Here is a 24411-nt window from a genome sequence, read left to right on the forward strand (position 1 = left end):
GTCAGTAAGTTTTGTGCCACTGAAGAGGCTCTCTGTTTTTTGGTAACATGACAAACTGCTTTGTTTTGTCTTTTTGTTTTAGAGAGAGAGAAAAAAAAAATTCTCATCTCATCTCATTATCTCTAGCTGCTTTATCCTTCTACAGGGTCGCAGGCAAGCTGGAGCCTATCCCAGCTGACTACGGGCGAAAGGCAGGGTACACCCTGGACAAGTCGCCAGGTCATCACAGGGCTGACACATAGACACAGACAACCATTCACACTCACATTCACACCTACGGTCAATTTAGAGTCACCAGTTAACCTAACCTGCATGTCTTTGGACTGTGGGGGAAACCGGAGCACCCGGAGGAAACCCATGCGGACACGGGGAGAACATGCAAACTCCACACAAAAAGGCCCTCGCCGGCCACGGGGCTCAAACCCGGACCTTCTTGCTGTGAGGCGACAGCGCTAACCACTACACCACCGTGCCGCTCAGAGAAAAAATTATATATCTATAATTATAAAGTGATAACAGGAAGTAACTTGTCTTGTGGACACTAAACAATGTGAAATATTTCTGTTTAACAATTATTCACCAAAGGCGAAGTGAATATCGGTGAATAACAACTGAGACAAAGTCAAGGGGAAGCCGCGGCCTAATGGTTACAGAAGCACCTTTAGGGCTCCCCAGGCTGCTCTGGGTATGTTGTACATCACTCTGGATAAGAACATCTGCTAAATGCCTATAAGCTTGAGGCGGACAATTGTTTCAGTATAAATAAACAGGAGGGCGGCATGGTGGTGTAGTGGTAAGCACTGTCGCCTCACAGCAAGAAGGTTCTGGGTTTGAGCCCAGCGGCTGATGAGGGCCTTTCTGTGTGGAGTTTGCATGTTCTCCCCGTGTCCGCATGGGTTTCCTCCAGGTGCTCCCCCACAGTCCAAAGACATGCAGGTTAGGTTAATTGGTGACTCTAAATTGACCGTAGGTGTGAATGTGAGTGTGAATGGTTGTCTGTGTCTATGTGTCAGATCTGCGATGACCTGGCGACTTGTCCAGGGTGTACCCCGCCTCTCGCCCATAGTCAGCTGGGATCGGCTCCAGCTTGCCTGCGACCCTGTAGAACAGGATAAAGCGGCTAGAGATAATGAGATGAGACATCGTATTCAAAAATAACATTTATTTCAAACTTCAAAAGCAGCAAATGTAATAAAGGCACAGCGCAGACTTCTGTCACTTATCTATACCGACTCACATAAAATACTTTGTTTTGAAATAGATCAAATAAATCACAATTCCACCTTACATTTGAATAGTTTCAGACCAAACTTCATAGCATCTTTAGTGCTTTTAGGAACAGCATATTCTTTCATAATTTGTAATTCTTCCTCACTTGCAGTGACAAAGCGATTGGCCGCCATTTTGCTAAGTCACTCAAGGTGATTATCGAGAAGTTGTTCGAATTTCTTGATCAATCAGCACTCACGATTTTCTATCATCACCTCTATATTTATACTATAAACAGTTGTTCATTTTCTATACTGCTTATAAATTGTGGGTTGCAGGTGGCTTGGAGCCAATCCCAGCTGACACTGGGCAAGAGGCAGGGTTCATCTTGGACAGGCTGTCAATCTATAGTGGGGCTTACAGAGAGACAACCATTCACTCTCATATTCACTCTCATGGGCAGTTTAGAAGAGCATTTTGACCTAATTGGATTCGGAAAAGCTTGTGCATCCTTCATAGCCCTCAAGAACATCTGGAGGTCTAAAGAGATTAGAAGGAGGACTAAGATCAGGATTTTTAATTTGAATGTGAAAACTCTGCTGTTGTATGGGTCTGAGACATGGCGAACCACAAAAAGTGTCATGGAAAAGGTACAGACCTTTATCAATAGATGCCTCTCAAGGATACTGGCGACAGAAGATCAGCAATGCAGCATTATGGGAGATGACAGGACAAGAACTAGTGCAGAGAGACATCCGGCAAAGGAAATTGAGATGGCTAGGACACACCCTAAGGAAGTCTCCAAACAACATCACCAGGAGGGCCCTAACATGGATTCCCTGGAGAAAGAGGAAACAAGGAAGACCACAAAACAGCTAGTGCAGGGACCCTGAGGTGGAGGTGACAAAATCAGGGTGCAACTGGAGAAGATTGCCTAAGACCGAGACAAATGGAGAGTGGTCATTGATGGCCTATGCCCCACCAGGGGTTATGGGCTTAAGTAAGTAATTTGACCTAATCTGCACATTATATTTTTAGACTGTTGGAGGAAACCCATGCAGGCAGGAGGAGGACATGTAAACTCCACACAGAAAGGCTTCAGTCAAGCAGCAGCTTTGAACCCAGAACCTTCTTACTGTGAGGCAACAGTGTGAACAACAGCACCACAGTGCCACCCTGTAAATAGTTACAGAGCCATCCATTATCTGTAACTGCTTATCCTGTGCAGGGTCACGGGCAAGCTGGAGCCTATCCCAGCTGACTACGGGCTAAAGGCAGGGTACACCCTGGACAAGTCGCCAGGTCATCACAGGGCTGACACATAGACAAACAACCATTCACACTCACATTCACACCTACGGTCAATTTAGAGCCACCAATTAGCCTAACCTGCATGTCTTTGGACTGTGAGGGAAACTCCACACAGAAAGGCCCAGTTACAAATCATGAAGTGTAATTATTAATAAATAAAAAATATAAAAGTTGGCAAATTTCTTTGGTATCAGAGGAATAAAATATTTCAGGAACGCTGTTGGAGAAAAATAATCCACTTTGTGTTGAGTCATATCACAGCATCCTGTCATGGGTTATTTTCCTCTAAGAGCATGTTTTTTCCTTACTTCACTAACATTAATTATAAAAACGCACTTTTTTTCCCCTGTATTATCAAATTGTTTGAGCATTGATAGACCACAGACTTTTAAATCTGTGTGTGTAAAATGTCATACATGTCGGCTAATCTCCTCTCTCGACACCAGCTGGTGCTGCTATTAGTCTTATACTTCTGGGCCGTTTTAATAAACCCCCCCCCCCAATATGTATTATTTATTGTTGATTTATTTATTGTACTGTTTAAGTTTGTAATTTTGTGGGACCTCAGGTATTGGAGCTGATTGCTCTGTTGAGGACTCCCTGCTGTTTTTAACAGCAAAGTTTATAAATAAAATAAATAAATTAAACAAATCTACAGATTGTATTATTCATGTACTATACTATTTATTATGTCTGATTTGTCGATCATGTATGTAGAGTGACTTTTATCTTGAAGCAATAGAAATTTATATTATTTTATAAATAAAATTAAAATTAAATAAAGAAATTAAACAAATCTACAGATTGTATTATTCATGTACTATACTATTTATTATGTCTGATTTGCCGATCGTGTATGTAGAGTGACTTTTATTTTGAAGTGAAATAAATTTATATTATTTTATAAATAAAATAAAAATAAAATAAAGAAATTAAACAAATCTACAGATTGTATTATTCATGTACTATCATATTTATTATGTCTGATTTGTCGATCGTGTATGTAGAGTGACTTTTATTTTGAAGCATTAGAAATTTATATTTTATAAATAAAATAAAATTAAATAAAGAAATTAAACAAATCTACAGATTGTATTATTCATGTACTATACAATTTATTATGTCTGATTTGCCGATCGTGTATGTAGAGTGACTTTTATTTTGAAGTGAAATAAATTTATATTATTTTATAAATAAAATAAAAAAAAATAAAATAAAGAAATTAAACAAATCTACAGATTGTATTATTCATGTACTATAATATTTATTATGTCTGATTTGTCGATCGTGTATGTAGAGTGACTTTTATTTTGAAGCATTAGAAATTTATATTTTATAAATAAAATTAAATTAAAATTAAATAAAGAAATTAAACAAATCTACAGATTGTATTATTCATGTACTATACTATTTATTACGCCTGATTTGTCGATCGTGTATGTAGAGTGACTTTTATTTTGAAGCGAAGACAGCTCGTTCTTCCTGAGCCGTCCTCAGACTTCCGTTCGCTTTTCCTGTCTTTGCGGCTAGCAAAGGTTTGTCGCTGGTGTAATACAGTATCACAGAAATGGACGTGCACTGTTGAATAACGGTGTATTTGTGCTTTAAAACATGAACACAGCGCTAACCTGAACAGCTCCAGAGCGAGGTGTTTGTTTTTGTGTGTACACAGGAGCTCATGGTTAGCTAGCTGGCTAACTCCTGTAGTTAGCATCCAGGCGCGATATTCTCATCAGTAGCGCTCACATTCTCCTCTGACTAGTAAACAGCACTGTGCTTGTAACTGACTGTAAGGAACAGATCATGGCTGATGAGGATGTTTTAAAGTCCAGATAGTGAGAGTTTGAGAGCTGCTGGTCCTCGACAGCCAGCAGGGTTTAGTAACAGACATGTCTGGATGAAAACAGGTCTCCTGAATGAGCTTCTGGTCACTACAGCCTTGATGTGATGTAACCCTGAATTTCTCTGTGTTTCCATCTCTGGTTTTGTTTCAGATCAGGACACGATGTCTGGCACCGGAGGTAAGCGAGCCTCTGGAGGGGACAGTCCTCCGGGGCCCCCAGAAAAGAAGATGAAGAAAGAGGAGAAAACCACGACCACTCTGATCGAACCTATTCGCATTGGAGGTGTTTCTTCTACAGTAAGCGAGATTACATTTAGTCGTTCTTGTCTGAGTAACACATTAATCATCAGTGCATCAGCACAACTGATGCAAACTGAAATGTTTTGCAGGAGGAAATGGACATGAAGGTCATTCAGTTTAAGAACAAGAAGCTCTTTGAGCGCCTCGAGCAGAGGCAGGCTATCGAAGATGAGCTGAGAGAGAAAATTGAGAAGCTGGAAAAAAGACAGGCAACTGATGATGCCACGCTGCTTATCGTCAACCGCTACTGGACTCAGGTACTAAACAAACTCATGTACCGTCCAGGTGATCTGGTTAATTTCCTACAGGTTACAGATGGTTGTTTATCTCTTCATACATGTCAACCTTTGGTCAATCAAACCTGTATAACCAACCTCCAAAATCCGTATTTCCCTTATAAAATCCGTATAAGATGCAAATTAAAATAATGTACCTAAAATTTGAATGATAATCAACAATGATGTATCCCAGTTACTTTTTATTCAATATTAATAACAATAAACCTTCAGAATGAATACAAAGCTCCAATGTTTGACAAAAACACAGTGTTATCAGCGTAGTTACGAAGGAAATACTTCGTTGTTTGGAGACAGGTTTCACCGAGCGGCTATTATGCACGAGACTTCATATTAGCCACAAAGCCAGAAAAATCTGTTCGTAAAATTACCTTATAATGACCAAATACAATGAAAAGTATTTTTCCAGTCTCACCTGTGAAAGGTAATCCCATGTGATCTTGTTTGGACGGTAAACCTGTTGGTACAGTTAAACGCAGCACATGAATGAGGCATCTTTATTCTCGGGCGAGGATGACGTATGATTCTACGCAGAAGCCGGCGTCTATGACTTCACGGTTGGCGAGATTCTCGCAATGCGGTGTGCGCATGATCAAAAGTGGAACGAAGTCTCGCTACCACAAGATAACGCGTGATTTCATAAGACTCTTTACTGGCTGTCTGTGGTGTACAGTACGTTTGTAAATGTTATGCGTTCTTTTATCATCATCGTGGGAATTGATTGTAGCTCTAAATAAATATTGAAGGTTTTTTTTTAAAGAATCCGTTTAACTTTATTTATACGCCCGTATACTACGTTTATTGAATCAAATCCGTACAAAATACGGACATTCCGTATAGGTTGACATGTATGTATCTTTATGACTCGTCAGCGTCGTCACTGCCGAACCTGATCCGGGCTTGAGGCGAGCCATGTTTGGTTGGCTTGGCCAGAACAGATGACTTGCAACCACGTGATTTAAAATGTGCAACGTCATGAGCGTCCGCCGTGATGGTGGATATACAAAGCAACTAGGATGGCAACCGCTGAAAACATGTCTGTAAACAATGCTGAATTTTCTCACTATTACCACGATTTGAACAGTCGAGCGAAGATTCAATACAAAGAGAAAATAGATACTGTATGTGTGGTTTTGACCCATATTATTTTAAAATGTCAGACTTTTCTAAAGATAAGACGCTTCTACTGACCATCGAGTACCCAGAGATCGCGTTCTATCTGGTTTGGCTGCCAAAGAATCAACTCCAACCTTGGACGAAACATAGCCCATTTTCTGAGTAGGTGCCCAGTCTGGATTGTTTCTATCATATAATTTCGCTGGCGCTCCTAGAAGTGAAATGGCAATACACGTGTTAAAATTATAACAACAACCAAGTGAACCACGACAAGAGAACGCTCATTTTCTAGCAAAATTCTAACAACATGCAATAAAATTCTTCCATGATATTATTGAGAAAGCTTTTGACTCTCACCTGAGATAAAATGATTACTGCAAACATGAGCTGTTTTGGTTTTCGCCTCTGTTAGATCAGCCCTGCTGGTGTTGTTCAGCCATGCTCGTCTCCTCTCCGTACTAAGCCTTAGAGTTTCCTCGCCCTCTTTCCGAATCATGGACACAATTCTAAAAATCGGAATGTGCCACGGTCACGAGTACTGTTGTGACCACAACCATATACAGCACAAAGATATGGCAGAGCTAAAAGAACGCTTAAAGCAGTGGGAAAACAGAGAGTTGTGCACGCGTGACTATGTTTTGTATGGAATGTCACTTGACCCCGCATTTGTATATCCACCAACATGGCTGACATCCGGGTTTCTATTTTGCTTTGACGTCACTTGCAAGTCAAGGATTGCAGTAGTAGGGTGGCCAGTTCCTTTCTGCGCGCGCGCACACACTTTTGTGCAATGTAGAGTGGCCAGTTAACCTAACTGCATGTCTTTGGACTGTGGGGGGAACCCCACGCAGACACGGGGAGAACATGCAAACTCCACACAGAAAGGCCCCCGTCAGCCGCTGGGCTCGAACCCAGAACCTTCTTGCTGTGAGGCGACAGTGCTAACCACTACACCACCATACCGCCCGTCTTTATGACTGTAAGTTATATACCATCATTAAAGGTGTAAAGATTCACACATTTTCAGGTTCTATACAAGTTTCAAATCTAGAGTAATGATTCTTTTTTCAACTTGATCATTGGCAGTGGGCGGCACGGTGGTGTAGTGGTTAGCGCTGTCGCCTCACAGCAAGAAGGTTCTGGGTTCGAGCCCCGTGGCCGGCGAGGGCCCTTCTGTGCGGAGTTTGCATGTTCTCCTCGTGTCCGCGTGGGTTTCCTCCGGGTGCTCCGGTTTCCCCCACAGTCCAAAGACATGCAGGTTAGGTTAACTGGTGACTCTAAATTGACCGTAGGTGTGAATGTGAGTGTGAATGGTTGTCTGTGTCTATGTGTCGGCCCTGTGATGACCTGGCGACTTGTCCAGGGTGTACCCCGCCTTTCGCCCGTAGTCAGCTGGGATAGGCTCCAGCTTGCCTGCGACCCTGTAGAACAGGATAAAGCGGCTACAGATAATGAGATGAGATGAGATCATTGGCAGTTTTCATCTGTTAACTTTTGATGATCTAATGAAATTGAAATAAGGTTTACTTTGCTGGTTGTTTCCTCTGGTTGTCTTTTAACTGCTGTTATTTCCAAGTGTGCCCAACTACTCATCTGAGCATTAGGTTTGGTTCGATACCAAGATTTTGGGTTCGGTACAGTACCTGGCATGGTAAAACGGTAACGGTAGTAGTTCGGTATCAGTGCAATAAATAAACAAACTGATGAAATTCATAAACATCCGAAGTTGTATTGTTTAAACACTGCATTAAATGAGTGACTTTCTGCTTCTGTCTGTCTGTGGGTGATGGATGTAGAAAGAAGGCTTTATGGGGGTGTCGTGGCTCAGGTGGATAAGGCGCCATACCATAAATCCGGGGACCCGGGTTCGATTCCGACCCGAGGTCATTTCTCGATCCCTCCCCGTCTCTCTCTCCCACTCATTTCCTGTCTCTACACTGTCCTATCCAATAAAGGTGAAAAAAGTCCAAAAAATATCTTTAAAAAAAAAGAAGAAGGCTTTATTAGTCGGCTAATCTTACGACCGTCTGATGAAGGTTATTTCTATAGCCTCGTTATTCTTTTCATTCATTAATTCCTGAAGGAGTAGACTGATAAGTAAGCTAAGGTTATGTCCGTACGAATGCGTTTTAGTTTTAAAATGTAAATGATCTCTGTCTAGACGAGCATTTTAGTGCCGTATCAGAAATAATCTCCATCCATACTGACACCTGAAAACGCATATCACATGACCATTCGCATACACTGGGCATGCACATGCCAGTATAAGCAGCTGATGCTGTTTGTTTGCTTTGGGGAAAGGGTCATACGATAGGAGTTGTGACTAATCAGGGAAGGACATGTCATAACTGATAAAGACCCAATCAGGAAGTGAAAGTGGGTGTCTGTCATCTGTTCCAAACGTTTCTGCTTTTGCCCGTCTACACTAAAACACTACCCCAGAGTTTTCAAACTAAAATGAGGCCAGCAGCATTTCCAAAAGTCTCTGTTTTAGGGGCTCAAAAACTCCGGAGTAGTGTGGACGCCAGGCGTAAACATAGCAAAAGTGATGCTTTTTTTTTATACTAAATAATATTAACGTGGACGGAGCCTGAGAAGACAAACGGCAGCCTTGGTACCATCATCACAGTGGCTGGCTGCCACTTCACTCTGTGTAATAATAACTCGGCTAAACTTGCGTTACAAGAGGGCTAATCTGTTAGCTGGAGTCAGGATGGGAAATATTGTGAATAAGCTGACCAAGTTCAAGCTAACCTATCACTTAATCCTACTTTCAATTTATTTATGTGCTCATCATGCACAGCTTCCATTCCTGGGATTCTTTGTACAAATAGGGATGCATGTGCAGGTTAGGTCATTCATGACATTTAGCAGACGCTCTTATCCAGAGCAACATACAACATACCCAGCGTAGCCTGGGGAGCAGTTGGGGGGTTAGGTGCCTTGCTCGAGGGCACTTCAGCCATTCCAGGGAATTCAATCGGCAACCTTTTTGGTCCCAAAGCTGCTTCTCTAACCTTTAGGCCATGGCTTATTGCCTCCTCCTACCACACATGGCTCGAAACACAGTTTGCACACAAATGTAGAAGGGGACGCCACCTCTCCACTATCGTTTGCCCTAAAAGCAAAATATTGCCATATCTCACTCAGAGCTTTGTTGAAGTTTGTTGAATAACAATCTCATGTCCCTAGTTCATTCAGCAGTTGCTGAATCCATAGCATCTTCCCAGACTTGGCTCAAAAAGGTGTGGCAGGTCACTGGTCAGACGGACAGCTCTTCCACTGTTAGTGTTAAACTTGCATCATGCCCACAAGCTGCTGGCTTTGTCTTAAAGGGCGGGCGGAAGAGCAAAGTCTTTAAAGACGGATTTCAAAGTACAGGTAGTCGTCGACTTACGACTGCATTTGGTTACGACTGACCGGTCGTAAACCGATCTGGTCGTAAGTCGGCCTATGTTAAATGAACGTAAGTATATTGTGATGCGTAATGATATTGTAATCATCTTAAAGTCTTATTTTATCAACATTTTCTTATTTCATTACCTTGGCTCATTATTTGGTTTAAGTCAAACACTGCATACTACACTGCGTACAGTACAATTCGTTTAATATGTGCAAAACAAAAAATACGAAATACAGGTGTGAAAAATAGAAAACATTTTAGTTTGAAACATACTAAAATACAAATGTAAAACATAGCAAAATACAAAATTTAGTGACCGCTGGCATGACTGGTGTTTGGCTGTGGGTCGTCTACGTCGTCATCAGCTGTTGCAGCGCTCGGGCTGGCGGGAGGATTTGCTCGTTTCATAAACCAGGAGCTGGGGCGGAAACTGTATGACGGAGTGCGCAAGAGAGATTGCGCGTGTGCCAGGAGCTGGGGCGGAAACTGTATGACAGAGTGCGCGAGGGAGCGCGATAGAGACTGCCCATGTGCCTGGAGCTGGGGCGGAAACTGTTGTACGCGGCGAGAGGCGCTGCCGGGAGCTGGGGCGGAAACTGTTGTACGTGGCGAGAGGCGCTGCCGGGAGCTGGGGCAGAAACTGTCGTACGCTCAGCTAGCTCAGCTGGGAAACACTTGCCAGTTATAATCAGACGGTCGTAAAGTCGATCGGTTGTAAGTCGCATAGGTCGTAAGTCGACGACTACCTGTCTAGTGAAAAAGCAGTGAGATGCAGTAATGTTGTAGTTGTGCAGAATGCTCAAGTTCTTCCACTCCAGCCTTCACAAACCATGTCTTCATGGAGCTCACATTGTGCACAGTGCCGTGCCCTGTGTCCTAAATCACTCACTCGTTCACTACTTACTATATAGGGAATTGCTACCTATAGACCCTTTTCAGTCACGTGATCTTCATAAACACGACCGCCATTTTGGACATGTAGCGGACTTCGGCTCGAATCGGTTTGAATGCGAGGAAGGCGACAAACATAAAAGAAAAAGGAGCGAGATGCAGAAAACTGTATTTACTAGTTTACTGTAATTATGATCTGGCAGCTATTTACACTGGATCCAGTGTAAATAGCTGCCGGAGCCAACGTCCGAGCTTGCCGGAGCGCGCTCCGGCCGGCCGCTAGCGCGCTCCGGAACCTCAGATGTTGGCTCCGGCAGCTATTTACACTGGATCCGGTGTAAATAGCTGCCAGATCATAATTACAGTAAACTAGAATGGAATGTTAACAGCAATGTAATGCCTTTTCTGGCTAATTTTATTCGTCTTACCTCCAGCAAAGTGGTCACTACACAAGCGTTGGTATGCCGCTATCCATCTTCTCCGTCGGTCAGCATCTACCGGGATCCGATAAAATGATAACCCTTGCCTTGTTTGTTGATGGTTACTACATCCAGGTGCACAACAACATAGTGGCATGATGGAAGTCTTGCTGAAAATAAACACTTTCTTTGCTGCCGTTCCTCAATGTTGGCTGTGGTAAACTACTGGTAGTACATGTCCAAAATGGCGGCCGCGTTTGTCGTGACGTCACGTGAAAAGGGTCCATATAGAGGACTATATAGTGAGCTCATTGATAAAATGCTTTCGGACACTAGTCCGTCGCGCCGTTATTTACATCATTACTGTCGCACAATTAAAACATGCCAAGCTGGTGGCTTTTCAAAATAATAAATACGTGCATGTATTTTTGTGATAAATCCATATTATCCTGAGCGTATTTCCCACATTAATCAATACAACGTACCTGCATCTTTCAGTACTTTTAAATCAAGGCTGAATACTTTCTTCTTTGCCGCTGCCTTTTATTAAATCAAATTTGAGGCTTTTGATTTGATTTCTTTCAGCATGACCGCAATGCATGATGGGGTCTGTTGCTTGGTTAGTGACCATTGGTTGTACACTACTTTTCGTAATGCATTGTGGGATACTTTGAGTGCACTGTATAGGGTGTAATAATGCTCACTATACATTCGGACAGCACAACAAAATGGCGACCTCACTGTGTAGTGAGTAGGGAGTGATTTCGGACACAGGGATTGTCTTGCTGGAGCAGGTTTCGGCCTACTGGTTGTTACACAGCATTGTTTGAAATGTGAAATAAGTCCTGTTATGAATTTGAAGCATCTTCTGTTTATACAGCTGGAAGAAAATGTTCAAGTGTTACTGCAGCGAGTTGAAGTTAAGGCTGGTCCAGTGCCTGCACAGGCCCCTGTTAGTCCTCCAACATCTGCCTCTGCCCCTGATCCTGCAACTACCCCTTTGCCTGCCCCTGATATTCCAGCTGCTCCTCTGCCAACTCCGCTGGAAGGAGAAGATGGCCTTCCTCAGCCTCCACCTCCAGCAGATGAGGAACAACAGCAGCAGCAGCAACAGTCTGAACAACTCCACCTGCAGGAGCAATCTGACGCAGCCGAGAAGCCGCCTGAGGAGCCAGTAGTGGACGGGATTGCTGGTAAGCCAACGTTTTTCTGTTTCCTTAATTTGAATAAGATTTTCGCAGCGAACACAATGAAATCAGTTTTTTTTTTTGTTTTGCTATTAATTGCAACCCACTTTATTTATTTGCTGTTTGTAGCCCCTCCTCCCCCATTGAGGGAAAGTGCGAAGGCTTTCCTCTCCACTTTGGATAACAGCAGTGAAGAGGAGCTCAGCCTGCAGCTACAGGACAGGATGCAGTTCAGCAAAGGTGCAGTGGCCTGCATCGTCTGCATCTTTGACCGCCTGCACAGCAGCATTGAAGATCTGTGTACCCGTACTCAAGCAGCAGGTAACGCGTTTTAATTCACTTAAATCCCCCACCCCTCCTCAGTCTGGAGTTAATGTTTTAGGAACAGTTTGATAGAACAATGAGATTTAGTGGGAGTAAGTGATGAATTGTGCTCTTCATTTTCAACTTTGCATAGAGAAAGTTCTAAATGGGTCCATTATATATGCAGTTTTAAATTGTTGGAAATTAAATCGAGCTTTATCAACGCCATAACCAGTAAAGACTTTTGTAGGTGATTAGTTAACAGTAGATGGCCTTTGGATTTCATAAAATCGGTGAAATTTAGTTCTCTCTGAAATATGGTCATTGTGATAAATGTAGCCATTCTGTGGCTGGGAAGTTATTTAATTTGAGGGGATTCCCTCGCAAATAGTGTGCAGGAAATCACTCGCTTAGCGCAGTCAAGCAGACAGAGGAAGTCCGTATGCGCAAGTTTACCTTTGACCATACACTGACAGTTCCATCATTCTGCCGGTAAACGAACAGCTGATCAAACCGAGGTGCTCGCTGACCGCCGATATTTATTAGTTTGGTCCCGCGTTTTCTTTCCTTCGCAACATAACGTCTTTTCTTCTCACTTTCTGTTACTGTAGTCACTCTTTCACGTTTCATTCACGTCCTCCAGTTTTCTCTCCTGTTTCAAAATTGTATCCCACAATGCCTTGCGCAAACGGGGGAAGCCCACCACATGATGCATGACGTGTAGTATCTTGGTTTCAGGGATGTGATTTTTCCGCGAATTCGCGGAATTCTGCTTTTTTCACCTCAAAATTTGAAAAAAAAATTTTTCCGATTTTTCGCTCAAAAATCCGTATTCATGTCCTATTCGTTCCAACTTTCAGTATTTCCGTCATTGAGATGAAACGAGGTACGTGATTGGCCCATCGCTCCGTAACAACCAATGAACGCGCTTGTTAGATAGCTGTACGTAAGCTCGCTTCAAACAAAGAGTTGAAAGATGGCAGCCTCCGTGATTGAGCGTAAAGAGGTTGCTACAGATGTTGGATATAAGACTGTGAGACATTTGTTCAGCGATTTCGTTCTTTGGGGGGAGGGCAGAGGTCTCTGGCTGTCAAGTTTGGGGATGCTAGGACCTCCCCTGCCCGAGCTACGAGCGTGCAAAGTCGGGCTGGAGCCCGGGATAGAAACGAAACCCAAGCGGAGCGCCGCGGCTCGCCTCGGGGCAAATTACGTCCCGAGGCGCGGGGCTAGCGCCCTGCCCGTGCTGGTTCTTTGGGGGGGGTGTGAGTGTGTGTGTGAGTGAGAGAGAGAGAGTGTGTGTGTGTGTGTGTGTGTGTGTGTGTGTGTGTGTGTGTGTGTGTGTGTCAGAGTTGCATGTTGACCATTAAATTGGCTTGAATTTGTTAATCATGACAAGTTTTTTCTTGTGTGTTTGCTTGCCATTTTAGTACAATTTTTAAGTCAGAAAACCCCAGAATCCAGGAGCTTCGGGGGGCTTCCCCCCTTGTCCCCCCCCACCAGGACGCTGCCCTGGACCAGCTAAAATTAGACCCCTGGCTAAAATTTTCAGATAATTTCACCAGCCCCAAATCACATCCCTGTGGTTTGCGTCATGGTGAAGCAGGAAAAAATAGCGGAGAATTTAGGGCCATGTGGCCCTAAATTCATTAATTGTTCTATTTTAAAAAAAACAAAACAATAAAATTGGAAGTCTGTGATTCAAATTCAGTAGCTTTTGATTCACTAAACAAAAATAATTGGGTGTCAGGGAAAATTCTTTTTATGACCTACACTTGAAAAATCTGAAAGGCAGTACAGCTTTAATTATCGGGAAAAGAGCTCTGATTGAACAAAGCCCTGTGTAAAAGCCCTCCAGGCATAATGCAGTTCCCATGCATCTCTGCTTTAAACCTAGCCGTGCTTTGCGTACACATGGTCAAAGCTGTATGTAAATTTTTGCATAATGTTAAGCAAACACTTGTATGCATACTTTTTTTTGTTTTGTCATAAAGTTCATACGCACAATTACGTGTACTGTGATCTCCACAACTGGTTCATCTGAACTGAGCTCTAAATATTTAAGCAGTAGGTCAATGAATACTTAACGTCTGCATGAATTTTTCTTTATTAGTATGTGAAGATGACAGTCAACGAGAAGTCATTGCCACAAATCGCAGTCTACTAGAGGAGAATAATAAACTACAAGATCTTGCGTCCTCACTGCAAGGAAGACACCACAAAATGTCACTGGAGGTACTCATGAGACAGCCCAGTGGTGGTTGGTGTATTAGCTCTTTGGTTTTATTTCTAATTAAAAGATTGTCAGTGTGGGCTTTTAATTTGAAACATTTACATTGGATTTATGGTTAAAGGTGCTGACCGCAAAGTTGAATTCTGGGCAAAAATGTTCCGTTTCTATTGCTGTTGGAGTTTTGAGATGTTGCGCTGCTGCACACACCACAGCGTGTATCACGTGTAAATGTTTTGCCGAGATAAAATGCATTCCGCATTTTATGATTCCGTAGATTACCAAAGCAATTGCGCAACAATATCACATGACCACCGTGGGGCGTGTTTGACCTACTTTTAACCCAAACAAGTCAGCGTGGGCAAACATGGCGGACTCGGCTCACCGCCAGCGGAAAAGAAAAGGAAAGCCTGCCTAGTGAGTGCAACTGCAAGATAGAGCAAGGTTAGATGACGTGTCATTTTTCTGGACAGATAACAATCATTCTAGCTAGCGCTTAGCTATCTTAGCCTTAGAATGCATGGGCTTAAAGGGCTGATGATACGAACATGACTCTATGCAATTTCTTAAATAAACTATACAACATGGCAAACATGTTAGATTTCTGTTATAATTACGTGAAAAGAAGCTGTTACGCGAATATCCAACTTTTAATTGCACAGCGCAAGAAAACTGGGTCCGTGGCTCGCGGCCATGTTGTGACGTCAGCGGAAGAACACGCTGCGGTTCACTGGCTGTCTACTCAATGGAAATGGTGCATGAAAACGCCGGTGAACTCTCTAGCTCTTCCTCTTCTGGAAGTCTAGAATTGTGTTGTGAGTGGGATAGATCGGAAGAATCAAGTGATGACGAACACGGGTGCATCCAGCCGTACAGGTTTGAACCTGTTACTGTGCAATCTGAGAGCGACTCCGACCCCGAGATGGACAGCGGACAGGCAGACAGCCCAGCATTGAACACCACAAGGTTGGATAACAACGATTGGTAGATCAACCCATATTTGTTCAAAATGTTACGGAATCAATATTTTAATATTGTGTATTGTTGTCTTGCATGTGTAAACACTGCTTATATCATTTAAGCCGTATGCTACACTGAATACATAGTTCCTAATGGAGCATGCAAACGGCTATCATAATAAGCTTACGACTATGCCTGATCCGTGATACAGTTAGGATAATATTGGCAGGCATGTCTTCTAGTTTATGGCTTCTTAGTTTTATCCTTGAGTGAAGCAAAATATTTGATAACCTACATCAGTGTAAGCAAATGACAATCTGTAGCCTACTTGTCTGGCTAAGTTAGCTTTCCCTCAGTGTTTGCTTTGAGAAACAAATTCTTTCAACTTGGCAATAAGAGACCACAATGCAAAGGCAAAATACTACAACTGCTACTACAAACCTGTCACATCAATAAACCAGCAAGTGAGGAGGAAGACTAGGCGATATGATGCCCATACCCATAGATCAGTTTTTTTTTGTATTAGTACTAAGAAGACGTAAACAGACCATCCAACACCATCGAAGACAGTGCAAGCTTTCACAAGCAAATACATGACTGATATCACGCCGACTTTATGATTACATTTATGATTATCATGAATGTGTACTCTATGATGTGTACTCTATGAGCGCTCTGGAGCGAGTCACTTCCAAGATGGCCGCGCAGACCGCACGGTTACTATTTTTAGCATCATGTCGGAGCACTCTATAGCTCTACGTACCTTTATCTTATGTCGTTTCTCAACACGTTCTGACAGGAGGACTGTCTTTGGAGGAGTCGCCTTATCCCAGGCGACTGCTGGATCCGGCATAGCTACTAGTAGACCCCCTCCGGAATACTGTAGGCACTGCTGATGGTAGCAGCACACGTTTGTGCTGAACTGAACACCCAAGAGATTCCTTTAAGCTGGGAAGGGTGTCAAAACAATCCAAATCGAAGTGTTCAGAGCACAGGACGGATGTTGGTGAGGGCTCCCACTTGTCATGAGTGCGCCTGACTTGCTTCACCCACTTCGCATGCAGCTCGGGATCTCTGGGAAACTTGAATAAACTTACCCCATCCTTGTGGGTTTTGGAGCAAAAGCCGGCAACACAACGCGAAGGCATAATATATATATATATATATATATATATATATATATATATATATATATAATGTATAATAATAATACTAATAATGATAAACTGAACACCTCTCGCATCAACAACAAACTGGTAAGTGAGGAGGAAGATTCTTTCGCTGACGTCATATAGCTCCTCCTCCTCATTCGTCTCCTGGGTGCGGCAGCCCCGTCAAATTTGCCCAAATAGCCGCGTTTTTTATCATAACTAGTAAAATAGGCGCCTTCGTGAATTAATATATGGATCATCGGGAATTACTTTTTATGTTCTAAAACATCGCCAAAGATGTCAAAAACGTGTCATCAGCCCTTTAACTCCACAGTAGCAAATATGGAGTTATGCATCTAATGTTTTGATCTTACAGAGAAAGAAACGAGAACACAAAAACATCAACAGAGAAACGACATATTTGACTTTTGTTTCACAGATCTATTTGCAAATATCAACCACCAGTTACACACCTGTGACTCAGAACTGTCCGAGGTCGATGCAGAGTTACAATGTTTTCCGCGCGTCACCATCTTGGTGTGACACAGTTCTAGAGTTATGCTCATTAGTTAAAGCTCCTCACGTTTGGCTGTTTCCGTAGGGCCATGCTGTTTACCTCAAGAGGGAAGATATTCGATCTCAAAATGGAGGAAAGCGACCCTCAGGACATCAAAATGATCACATCTCGTCCACATGATCTTGTTCTTGCGAGACATAGGAAAATGCCATGCACAATAAAAAAAAAAAAATCAGATGACTTTGCAGTCAGTCCCTTTTAATTTTACTTTAAAGTGATAGATAGAGGGCGTAACACCAAGGTTGAAAATCTGGTATTGGTTTAGAAAAAAAAAAAAAGACAAACGATGTGCATTAGTGACAGAGTCTATCTAGCAACACATATGCTCAACAAGTGTAGATGAGCACAGCTTGTCATTCAAATAATCTTGTGCAGCTCATGGTGGTGTTTCAGTACACAATGTAAGTCTTATGGTAACTTTTGTCTGTATACGCAAACATGGCCAGTACAAGAGCTTATATTTCAGATCATGTTTTTGGTTTATCTGATGAGCAGAAACGTCGCTGCTGCTGAACTCTGTCAGGTTATTTAATAAATGTCTTTTAATAAAGACCACATTCCATAACCGTACTAGACAAATGTGTTTCATATAGTATCTCTTTGCTTTAAAAAAAAAAATTAGTGCTTCTCAAGAATGCACCATTAACTGTTGCACCGTTTATTTAAGTCCATTCTCTTCTGTTCTTTTCTCTATAGTATAATGAATTGGTTGATAAAGTGACCAGCTCTGAGACAAAAGTGTCTGAGATGGAGACAGCTGTGGAGGACCTGCAGTGGGACATCGAGAAACTTCGCAAGAGAGAGCAGAAGCTCAATAAGCACCTAGCAGAAGCGCTTGAACAGGTCTGTTAAGGAAAGACGGTTGCAGATTTAAAGTGTCAGATGTCAAATTAAATGAAACTGTTGATGAGGTTTACTTCAGTGCCTACGTTCACTTCTTTTTATAAGGGGTGTTCACACGGCACATATTTGCATCGATGCTGCACCGATGTGTTTTGTTGCGATATATCTTTTTGTGGAGCGTTCACACGTCACAAACCTGCTTACTAGAGAGAAGTGTGTTAGCACCGGTGCAGCCCCACTTGCGTTCACATGGCAGTTTTTACGACCGTGCTATACGATAGTAATAATGCGGAAATGAAATATGCGCATGCGTGAAAATGTACTTCCTTTTCCCGGTTGTCATGGCATCACCAAGTGCCGGGAAAACAAGGTGGATGAAGACACCAGTGTTGCCAGATACTGCTGACGTTTTCCAGCCCAAAATATGTTTAAATCCGCCAAAATGCACTTAAAACCGCCCAATCTGGCAACACTGGAAGACACGCAGTTCTGTTGTTGTTGATATTCGCCATTTTGGAAGCGCAAAATACCAGGATGCAAATTATGCAATGCCCGTATGTAATCAACTCTCCTCATGCGTAGCGAGTCTACCCCTGTAGCGTTCAGACGTCCCATTTTATATTGGTGCTGCCCCGCAAACTAGCATTTACTCCAGAGTAAATTTCTTAAACCACCTCCCGAGCAGGGTTAGATTTGCACCGGTTTAAGTAGCTTTCAGGGGCTACACCGGCATAACTTTGTACCGTGTGAACGCTCTACCGGGGCAGCCCCGGTGCAAAAGTTGCCGTGTGAACACCCCCAGAGTCAGCTTTTTGCAGCACAAAGATGTGTGTGTGTGTGTGTGTGTGTGTATATTTTTTATATATATATATATATATATATATATATATATATATATATATGAGTGATTCCACGCTTATGGGTACTGAAATGGGGACATGAACTTATTCACCTAAAACCATTTCTTTTTTTACCATCAGGTCACAAAACATGTAATCTTTAATGAATGATATGTTAAAAGATAACTTTAATTTTCTGAGATGTAATAAAAACATATTTATATGCCAAAGTCAAGCCTATGAGTTCCAAAATGATGTCTGTTACATTACTTCTGTTACGATTGTCCATCTCACGTCTGTTACAAATTAATTACAATCTAGCTATATACCATGTTAATCTTATTGAAAGAATGTGTATGTTTATTCTACTACACATGTTTATTAATTATATTTGCTAAAACATCACCTTCCTATGTTTCAAAAAGTAATTCTACATTGTTAAATTTGAGAATATATATGTCCACAACACTTCCGTTGCGTTCTGACTTTGGCATATAAATATGTTTTTATTACATCTCAGAAAATTAAAGTTATCTTTTAACATATCATTCATTAAAGATTACATGTTTTGTGACCTGATGGTAAAAAAAGAAATGGTTTTAGGTGAATTTTTAAAAATAAGTTCATGTCCCCATTTCAGTACCCATAAGCGTGGAATCATTCATATATATATATATATATATATATATATATATATATATATATATATATATATATAAAATGAAAAATAACTGTGTCTTTGCTTCTCAGCTGAATTCAGGCTACCATGCTTCTGGCAGGTCTGGTGGCCTACCTGGTGGTCAGATTACTCTCAACATACAGAAGGTAATTTATAATATATAATATTAATATTTAGTTATTTATCATGTAAAAATAGGTTTTAGATTAACGCATATTAAAACTATGTTCTCAGTTCGAGTCACTAAACGCAGAGCTGGAGCAGAACCAGGAGCTGGCCAATAGCCGCATGGCAGAGCTCGAGAAACTGCAGCAGGAGTTACAGGAGGCAGTGCGGGAAAGTGAGAAACTCAAGGTACTGGAGTCCAATGAGTGACCGAGCTGTAAATGTAGACACATTTTGCATTCTGGAAGTGATGATTCCTTTTTCATCTTGGATATTTTGCATCGGGACGCACATGTTTATGTAAGATGTTTAGGATTGTAGTTCTACATACCACGTCTGACTAATACACATCTTAAACACTACACTTTTGACATGGTTAAATATCGTCGTACAGTTTCACACCAATGCCTTGATTGAACCTTACATTGTGAGACTGATTTCCTTTCAGGAAAGGTAATCCGTATTTTAGCCGACAGCAGCGTATTCTAAACTCTGATTTGTGTCGGCCTTTCTGTAAGATGGACCTCCGAAACCTTCCAGAGGAGGTGGTGAAAGAAACACCGGAGTACAAATGTCTCCAGTCTCAGTTCTCTTTGTTGTATAATGAGTCTCTGGGAGTGAAGACTCAGCTGGACGAGGCCCGGGCTCTGCTGCTTACAGCCAAAAATGCTCACTTGCGCCAGATAGAGCACATGGAGGTGAGCATCCTGGATGCATGAAATTCCTGTATATTGTTCTCTTCAGAATGTAGATGCAATGTAGTGGATGTGTGCCAGAATATCAAGGGGACTGGGTACTGTGAATGCACCAGTTTCACTTTTTTTCAATATTCAGTACCGTTTTTCGTAACTGACCAAATTCTCTGTACGGTTTGGTTGAAAAGTTAACTGAAACAGCAGAAGCATGAGTTAAATTGTGTCCGATGTTCACTACGTCTGTCATGTCAGGGAACATAATATGCGTGCACTAGCTAAATTTAACTAATACGTTTAATTGAATACATCTATGATTTGAACTATAAAATATGCTAAATACAATCTGACACTGATCCAGCATTTTAAGCCTTTTAAGCCTTTATCAGCCGCCATATCAATACTCAGGACCAAATCTATATAGAAATCCAGTGAATATGCTTTTGAAATAAAATTGATTTGTTACTGTTGGTTCTCATAATCTTTGCGTTTTATAGAGTGATGAGTTGTCTCTTCAGAAGAAGTTGCGAACTGAGGTCATCCAGTTAGAAGACACATTAGCTCAAGTGCGCAAGGAGTACGAGATGCTACGGATTGAGTTTGAACAGAACCTTGCAGCCAATGAGCAAGCAGGTAATCACAGTGACACTTCTTTCTTTTTTTTTTTTTTTTTTTAATATTATATCAAGCTCGATTGAGTTGCAGATGGTGTTAGTTTAAATTCTGCGGCAGTAAATTTCCCACTCACGTTTGCTTTACGATAACTATGTAGTAAGAGAGGAAGTCTGTGGGAGGGGCTGCATCCTGTCGTCACTTCTCTGAGTGATTCATTATTTTGGCAGTGGTTCATTACATCTCAGGATTCAGATACTGTAAACATGACCTGGTTATGAGCATCATAATCTCTCGTTCTTTACTGGCTGTTGCTCTGCAGGCCCCATAAACAGAGAAATGAGACACCTAATCAGCAGCCTTCAGAACCACAACCACCAACTCAAGGGGGATGTGCAGAGATACAAGAGGAAATTACGTGAAACCCAAGCAGAGATCAACAAGGTTGGGTTCATACATCCTTTTGTAACTCGAGGAAATTTTTGACAGATGTAATGAAGTTTAATGTTGATATTGTAGATAATTAATAAAGAACCAAGACCTGAACTTAAAATACAAATAATCTACAACTGTACAAAGTTATCTATGATGGTACAGATAATCTACAACTGGATAAAATTGTCTACAGGATCATCTATGACTGTAAAATCATCTGCAACTATTTTTTTATTTTTGAACTTGTCTAAAAATAAACACTCTACTCAAGACATTCGCCTAAAACAAATTAACATCCAATATTCACCTCCTTTTTAAAAAAAATGTAACAGCATATGTTATTAGAATATTGTATACCTTGCAAATGAAGTACACTATATGGCCAAAATTACACGGATGCCTGAGCATCACACCCATATGTGGTTCTTCCCCAAACTGCTGCCACAGAGCTGAAGGCACACAATTCTCTAGACTGCCTTTATATGCTGCAGCATTAAGATTTCTCTTCACTGGAACTAAGGGACCCAAACCTGTTCCAGCATGAAAATATCACTGTGCACGAAGCAAGGGGTCGTGAGATCAAGGTAGGCTAAGGTTGCAGTACCGAGTGGCCTGCACAGAACCCTGACCTCAACACCCCCCCCCCCCCCCCCCCCTTTTTTTTTTTTTTTTGTATAAATGGGAATGCTGAACGGGCACAAATCCCCATGACCAAGATCTAGTGGAAAGCATCCACAGAAGAGTGGAGGCTGTTTTAGAAGCAAAAGGGGGACCAACTACATATTAATGCCTATGGTTTTGGGGTGTGGTCATATACAGGTGTTGGACGTCATTTGATGTCCACATACATTTGGCAGTATAGTGTCTGATGGTTTCTAACACATTTTGATTATTCAGATAAAGTGCCAGAGTGGAGACAATGGAAGTATGCTGACTTTGGAGGAGAGTGTGAATGATGGAGGACTGGATGTGAAAAAGGAGGAAGAGGATGACCAAGATGAGGAGGAGGAAAGGAGGAGAGAGCTGGAGAGGCAGCGAGCCAGAGAACGTGAGAGAGAGGCAGAAAGGGAGAGAGAGCGGGAGCGAGAACGGGAAAGGCAGCGCAGTGAGGAGCTGAAGAGAAAAGACTCGGACACGCTGAAGATGCTCCGAACAGAGCTCAAGTATGCCTCAGTTTTTACACATGGAACAGACTCTGATAAATCTCCTTTCAGTAATATGTATGCTGAATAAATAAAAACTCACATGCACGTATGTGTGCGCATATATATATATATATATATATATATATATATATATATATATATATATATATGTATCACACTCATACAGTGCTCAGCGTAAATGAGTACACCCCCTTTGAAAAGTAACTGAACACAAACAATTTCCAAAATGTTGACAAGACAAAGTTTAATATAACATCTGTTTAACTTGTAACGTGAAATTAAGGTTAAATATAGCTGCAAGCAGCAATGCGGGGCCAAGCAGCCACATGCTAAGCCACATGTTATGTTGGAGAGATGGTCATAACTTGTGCTGACCTTGAAATTTTTAAATGACCTTCAATGGGGCATCCAACAGTGTGATCAGGCATTGGAATTTTGTTTCTAACCAAAACACAACATGAGATATGAGCCAAGACACATTTTTACAAATTATAGCGCCCCCTATTGGTCAATTTGCACCAAATTTGGACCCTTCTGGAGGGGTGTGGCTTTATGTCGTTAAGTTTGGTTGAGATATGCCAAAGGGCTGCCGAGATATGAGCTCACTTCCTGTTTGGCGTCTTCGCCACTAAATTTGATTGGCTGCTGTGCAGTGACAGTTTTATCAATCGCTCCAAAAAATAGACCCTATATGCACCATAGTCTGAAGATGGTCCATGTCAATTTTCATGAAAAACGGTCAAAAAATGTAGAAGTAGCATTTTATTCAATTTTAACAAAATCCAAAATGGCGGAAAATCTACCCAGGCGCAAAATGACGTCATAGGGTGCATTGGAATCGGCTTGGCCCAAGGATTCCAGGGATACCAAGTTTTTGAGAATCGGATGTACGGTTCAAAAGTTATGAGCAAAAATGTATGTCAAACTTTGACCAGTTGGTGGCGCTAGCGAGTTTGAGGTGGCAACATGAAATTTACTGAGAAGAATCATGAAACTGTCCAGAATCAGTGTGCTAAATTTCATCACTTTTTACCATACGGTTCTATAGGCTGCCATATACATCCTATACGGAAGAAAGATGCTTGAAATAATAATAATAAGAAACCATAGAAACACTAGAGGTGCCTGCAGCTCCGCTGCTTGGCCCCTAATAATATAACTTAGATTACACATTTTTCAGTTTAACTCAAATTAGGGTGGTGCAAAAATGAGTACACCCCACAACAAAAACTACTACGTCTAGTTACTAGTACTTTGTATGGCCTCCATGATTTTTAATGACAGCACCAAGTCTTCTAGGCATGGAATGAACAAGTTGGCGACATTTTGCAACATCAATCTTTTTCCATTCTTCAACAATGACCCCTTTTAGTGACTGGATGCTGGATGGAGAGTGATGCTCAACTTGTCTCTTCAGAATTCCCCATAGGTGTTCGATTGGGTTCAGATCAGGAGACGTACTTGGCCACTGAATCACTTTCACCCTGTTCTTCTTCAGAAATCCAGCAGTGGTCTTAGATGTGTGTTTAGTCTTGTTGGAAAAATGCATGATGACCAAGAGCACGGAGTGATGGTAGCATTTTCTCTTTCAGTATAGAGCAATACATCTGTGAATTCATGACGTCATCAATGAAATGCAGCTCCCCAACACCAGCAGCACTCATGCAGCCCCACATAAGGACACTGCCACCACCATGTCTCACTGTAGGCACCATGCATTTTTCTTTGTATTCCTCACCTTTGCGACGCCATACAGTTTTGAAGCCATCAGTTCCAAAATCTTTGTC

General features: G+C 41.8%; 1 protein-coding gene across 2 annotated transcripts in view; it reads left to right on the forward strand.

Annotated features, from left to right (window-relative positions):
- Positions 1-3987: 3987 nt before the first annotated feature.
- rnf40 (ring finger protein 40) overlaps positions 3988-24411 on the forward strand; it is a 31603-nt gene continuing 11179 nt past the window's right edge. The window contains exons 1-13 of one of the 2 annotated variants that reach the window (XM_060939913.1): positions 3988-4055; positions 4515-4660; positions 4753-4920; positions 11669-11981; positions 12105-12296; positions 14389-14510; positions 17890-18036; positions 19626-19700; positions 19789-19908; positions 20238-20417; positions 20909-21044; positions 21346-21467; positions 22356-22621. In XM_060939913.1, the coding sequence (XP_060795896.1) occupies positions 4526-4660; positions 4753-4920; positions 11669-11981; positions 12105-12296; positions 14389-14510; positions 17890-18036; positions 19626-19700; positions 19789-19908; positions 20238-20417; positions 20909-21044; positions 21346-21467; positions 22356-22621 (1976 nt within the window). In that variant the 5' untranslated portion in view covers positions 3988-4055; positions 4515-4525. The other variant, XM_060939912.1, reaches the window with a different exon arrangement.

This window comes from Neoarius graeffei, chromosome 14 (assembly GCF_027579695.1).
Source record: "Neoarius graeffei isolate fNeoGra1 chromosome 14, fNeoGra1.pri, whole genome shotgun sequence".
In the NCBI taxonomy this organism is placed as follows: Eukaryota; Metazoa; Chordata; class Actinopteri; order Siluriformes; family Ariidae; genus Neoarius; species Neoarius graeffei.